The 5,658-nt window shown below is 44.2% G+C and overlaps 2 protein-coding genes across 2 annotated transcripts in view; one reads left to right on the top strand and one right to left on the bottom strand.

The window, feature by feature from the left end:
- Positions 1 to 3,233, bottom strand: part of ITM2A (integral membrane protein 2A) — a 14,899-nt gene extending 11,666 nt beyond the window's left edge. The window contains exon 1 of the mRNA XM_009326662.1: positions 3,213 to 3,233. Coding sequence (XP_009324937.1) covers positions 3,213 to 3,233 — 21 coding nt within the window. The remainder of the gene's footprint in view (positions 1 to 3,212) is intronic.
- A 61-nt stretch (positions 3,234 to 3,294) lies between these two features.
- Positions 3,295 to 5,658, top strand: part of TBX22 (T-box 22) — a 52,416-nt gene continuing 50,052 nt past the window's right edge. Inside the window, exon 1 of the mRNA XM_009326661.1 lies at positions 3,295 to 3,400. Coding sequence (XP_009324936.1) covers positions 3,295 to 3,400 — 106 coding nt within the window. The remainder of the gene's footprint in view (positions 3,401 to 5,658) is intronic.

Genomic DNA, 5,658 nt, shown 5'->3' with positions numbered 1-5,658 from the left:
GCCATGCCGGCCCCTCACGCAGGCCTCACTGGAGCGGCCTTTATTCTCGTGGAGCTTTCTGGAAACGCCACGGCTGTCCCCGTGAAGGGGTGATGCGGCTCCGTGGCTGCACGGCGAGCTTCGCAGGCAAACCCCTTCCTTAAAAGACCTGCATCCTAAAACCAGCCTGAGACCTGGGAGAGGCTGACTGTGGTGTGGGGAGGGCGAGGCGGTGAGGGGAGAGCAGCGAGCGGCGGCAGGAGGCAGCGTCCCTTGCACGTTTCTCGAGCCTGCCTCCACTGCGACCACTTTATTTCCTTTTAGCTTTGTGCACTATTTGTGCAGACAATCGTACATACGTCTAATACTCCGTATGTTACACCGGGAGCGCATCACTGGTGAAAAGGAGGCGTCTCTGGGCCACATGCAGTATGGCACAGGGATGGGATTGTTTTTAGTCAAGCTACGCTCCCTCCTCCTGTGAAATACGGCCTAAGGGATCTTTAACAGCCAAGGAGACAGACGAGGCATCACCATTCATTTAATGTCTCCAAAGGGGGAGAAGAAGAAAAGGCTTCATGGATTAGACTGCCTGAAACGATCTTCTCCTTCATATGGATGAAAGTCTGTATCCATCTCACTGGAATTTGACTTTACGGCTCTAGAAAGAAATCTGGTTTTAATCTGGTACCTACACCACTGAACTCTTCCTCACAGACAGCTGTAATTGAACAGAACTGAACACTACGCAAATATTGCAATAAGTGATTCTTCTAAGTGTAAACAAAATGCAGCGTGTATTCCAGCATTCAAAGCATGTTCCTGTTATTCTACAGATGCAATACCACTGCTATTTCCTCTCAAGGTCATAGGTTTGATATTGCTCCCTTTCATGTTAATAAGAATTTTGACTTTGACTTCAGTCAGAGAAGAACAAAGCCTTTTATGTCTATTTAACCTGACTTTGTCTAGTAACAGAAAACACTTTTACCTCATTTTACCAAGAAACCAGTGAAAAATTAATTTTCATATTTCCTAGCTTTAGCGTGTTAGGAATAAGTTAAGCCATACTCTCATCAAAGTCCCTGAAACACAGATTTAAAAACAAATTAAGTTTCCGATATGGCCGATGCAATATCTGTACTCTACAACCTGGCAGTTTATAAATGATATGAATAATTTTCAGTGTCCTAATCTAGTATAATTACTTTGTGCTTAAACAAATTGACTTTATCTTCCAATCACCCGACACCTTTACTTGAAAAAGAACGCAGAAATAAAACTGAAAGACCCTTGCTATTTATCAAGACTAGTGTCTGTACATCCCGGCTTGCTCACTGTCTGTGTTCTGCGATCTGTTACAAGGGATGGATGCACCTTGAAATATTGTGCTCGGGTAAAAATTAAAAAATGTAATTTTTTTTTACATTTGTCTGCACTCGCTGAATTTGCGAAACTGGAACTCTCATAAGATTTGGCTTTTTTTTTTTGTGCATTTCTATTTGTAGCATCTGTGACAATCATTTATCTTAACGTGTTCAAAACTTATTTAAAATGTGCAGTGTCTGGGAGAAAGTAATCCCAGTATCATCACACAATTTTTCCTATCCTTACACACCTGATAATAACTGTCAATTCAGTCAGTAACTACTCCTTCCAAATAAAGATCCTCCTACAATCGTCTGACTGTATTTTGTGGAGCAGTTGCAATCTGAAGTGCCAGGTCTGGAAAGACAAATTCCATCCTGAGATGCACAGACATAAGAAAATTCAGATTTTTTTACCATCCTGAAGTCATCAGGCTGTTCGACTGAATAAATATTAGAGATCTCCATGGGTGACTCCACCACAACACACGTACGTAGTTAAGGACTGAAGCGCATATGCACTTAGCGTGAGCTTGATACTCTCAGTGCACACTGCACAAGTTCGCAGGTAACACGGGCTGTCCCCTATGCAGAGCATTATACACGCAGAGAGCATTGCACAGCTGAGCCCCAGCCCAGACTCAAGGTAGCACACGTAAAGAAACAATGATTAATGCCTGTAATTAATAATAGTTTTAAATATACACTATATCTAGCAATTTAATTTCTTTATGAGTAGCATAATTACTGAAAGAAGGACAACAAAAGGTAAACAATAAGTATGTCATGTAGGACTGTTAAAAATGAAAGAGAAACTACAAACTTTCTCCTTTACGAAAGGAGACCTTCTCCAAATTTGACGTTTCATGTTTATCCAGATGTCTGAAGTTCTACTTTTTGCCTCTGGTCCTTTTCCACCTCTCTTGCTAAGGCTTCCTCCTTCGTCACCTCCTCAGCCTGTTTTCCCTCACTCTCTAGCTCTGACATTCACTGTCTTCATTCCTTCTCTAATCAGTGACCCTCGGACCTCTTTTGCGTTTCTACCTCGCTCTTGTTTATAAGGCTGTTGATAAGGAATCTATCTGTATTTCAGACTACGAAATGGAAATGCTGAGAGCTGCCAGTATAAATGTTTGTAGAGGAAAGTTTTTCCCACTGGGTTGGGATGAATTTGGGCCCTTGACTGAGGATCTCTGTCCTGGACAGTGATTACTGTATTTGCTCCGCTGACTTCCCTTACTGCCTGGCATGCTTTTCTTTGCTGCAGCAGTATTACGTTAATATCTGTGGCAAAGAAAGCATGCGTTACTCACTTCTACTGATTGCCTTGTTACAAAATACTATAACAGGAATATTAGTTAAATGGAAAATAGCCTATTTACATTCAGGAGGAAGTCATGAGTCCATTTTCTCTGTAGGGACAAACTGTGGAAGTGATGAGCAGAAAAGTGAGCCTGAAGGAGGCAGAGGTGAAGAGGTGATTACCGATTAAGCAACAACGTCAAGAGCACATCCTCTAACGACTGTGCTCAGACCGATGTTGAGGAGGACTCGCTGCCCACACAGCCGTTGCCTCACAGAACAGAATTCCACAAGAAATTCCAGTCCTCCAGAAAATCTGCAGAGCAAGCAGCACACCCAGAGTGATCAGCAACCCCAAACGATTAAAGGGCCAAATTCGCCTCCGGTGTAACTGCAGTGAGGCAAGCAGAATTACACCAGAGATATATTAGGAACCCAGAGCCTTGGCAGGTCTAAAAAAGCATTGCTAAACACTACTATTAGAGGAAAACCAATAACACTCAAAGCTCAAGCTACGTCCTACTGAACTGACCAAATACGCATTTTTGGACACAGATTGTTTACCTTGGCATTGAGGGGTGTCATCTCGGGTTCCCCCTTTTTCCTTTCAGGCACACTTCCCCCCAAAACCACCCTTACGGATGGCATGCCCCAGCGATTCTCCCTCTGGCAAGGTGGGCTGGCTGAGGCTCAGTTCGCTCCACTGCTCGGCGGCACCGTGCTGCGAGTTCGTTCACCTGCCTGGGGCTGCTGTAGGTGAGGACCCCTGGACTGAGGAAGAGCCCTGGGCTGATCAGGGGCTGTTACTTGTTAGTCACCCTAAATGGGAAAGTGCTGCGGTTAACCCCACCCCTCCATCCTTGGCATTTTCTCTGTGTCCTAATCTCTACTTGCTAGTAAGAGTTGCGGGGTGGCGTCTCGGCCAGCCTGCTGGAATGCAGCGCGGCAGCGGCGGAGCCCACACCTACACCCCGCCGCCCGAGACTCAGCAGACATTGCTGCAATGGCCAGCCTCTTATCAGCGGCAGCAAAACAACCCGGCGTTGACCACGCTTGTGACCACAGTCGTAGTTTGAACTTAGTTTAATGACGAGCGTGGACACGGGTACATCTTGTTTGGCTGTGCTGTCCCAGACCGTGCTGAACTCAGCATGTGCTTGCCCACAAATGCAGTTAAGCCAGAGCTGTACGTACACTGCGGCTGTGTGAAGATGTTCCCAGGTCAACAGAGCCCTGTTGGCAGAGATCCCTAATGTGCTGTCAAAACTGTGCATTGACTGGTGTAGCTTGTTTGACTTGTTATGTGTGGGTTTACTTTGCAACGTGCTGATATGGCTGTGCACACAGGGGCAGCTCTTTTCTGGCTTAATGAAAATAGTACCTATAGAGACGGTACTCCTAAACTACGTAAATGATTGCTGTGTAGGCACATCATCAGTTTAACATCGATTAAGTCTTCCAGCGAAGACGCAGTTCTGAAAAAAGCCAAGGAAACAGGAGCTCTGGTTTGGTCTGGTTGTTTACATCCGTGCGTGTTGCATGCACACCACTTGCATATAGAGTAGCTGTATCTGTTAACATGACATTAATAAAGGATTTATAGCTAGACAACCTTCCAGTTGGGGAGTTTTCTTATTTACAGGATGATGTAATTAGGCACCCACTCTGAGCACTGCACTAAGAGGCTATAAAAGGTTTTGGAGCCGGGGTGAAAAATCACAGGTGAATCTTTCAAGGGCTTTAGCAGAGTTTTGTTAATCATGCAGAGGTATCTCAAGAAGACTAAGTATCTGTTTTAGATATCATAGCAATATAACTAATTTATAAGAACTTTAAAGAACAATATATTTTATTGTATCACCTTACCTACCGAACTTCAGCCGTTAATGCTAACAAATCATGCTGGTACTTGCCTTTGAGGAAGAATACATTACCAATTTTTGCAGCCCTTTTGCTTTCTTTTACCTAATGAAATAATATGAACTTTCGAAAAAGAAGCACTTACGGAAAATGAGCCTGCCTTCACCCTCAGCTACTCCTATGGGCATTTTTTTAGCATACAGGTGTCCCTTTTTATCTGTGTGAAGCCTGTACTGTCAAAAATAGAAATACCGCAGAACACCTGTCCTAACAGCAGCTTGGGGTACAAATATTGTCAGTTAAAGAGATTTGTTGCTTTTTTTCCTGCAGATTGTCGGAGAAGTCGTACAGCGGGGTGCAGATTTTCTGTTAAGGAGCAGAACAGGTGATAGCGGTATCCCGTTACGGTATTTATCTGTGAGCAAAGGGACCGACAACTCCGAGAGGCGAAGCCCCAACAAAGTTGCGGTGTCTGCTCCTGGGTGAAGATGAAAGCTGGTTCTGTAAGACGCAGGCTGTCAAGCCCAGCTTGCGTTTCCTTTTTGCAATGCAGCGAGGAAGAAGCCTGAAATGGCACACACACACACACACACACACACACGCGCGAGCTTCCTCTTTACAGTGCAGAGAGGAAGAAAGATGATCACACACATGCACTCTCATATAGGCACAAGCACATACTTACACAAACTAAGTTCAATGCAGACATGAAATATTATGTTGTCAAAACAGATCCTAACAAAATTGTCCATTTTTTAAATGTATTTCTTTTGAGAAGATGGCTTTTGATTTTAAGGGAAAGGAAATCTACTGTCTACAGCATTTTTACAGACTACAGGTTTTACTGCAGAAGGTGTTTTCTGTTCATATGATAGATACCACATCATGATATGGGAAATAACTTGTGGTACTTTATTTTTCCTGTTCTGAGAAATCTCTTCATACTGAGGAGACACGTGGTGATGTTAGAAGTCTTCGATGGGACCCCATGCAATGCTATTTTGCACTGGGTCAAAAACTGGCTGGACGGCCGGGCCCAGAGAGTTGTGGTGAATGGAGTTCAATCCAGTTGGCGGCCGGTCATGAGCGGTGTTCCCCAGGGCTCAGTTTTGGGGCCGGTCTTGTTCAATATCTTTATCAATGATCTGGA

The sequence above is a fragment of the Pygoscelis adeliae genome, unplaced genomic scaffold (assembly GCF_000699105.1).
Source record: "Pygoscelis adeliae isolate BGI_AS28 unplaced genomic scaffold, ASM69910v1 Scaffold216, whole genome shotgun sequence".
In the NCBI taxonomy this organism is placed as follows: Eukaryota; Metazoa; Chordata; class Aves; order Sphenisciformes; family Spheniscidae; genus Pygoscelis; species Pygoscelis adeliae.
This window is presented reverse-complemented; position numbering and strand designations above follow the sequence as displayed.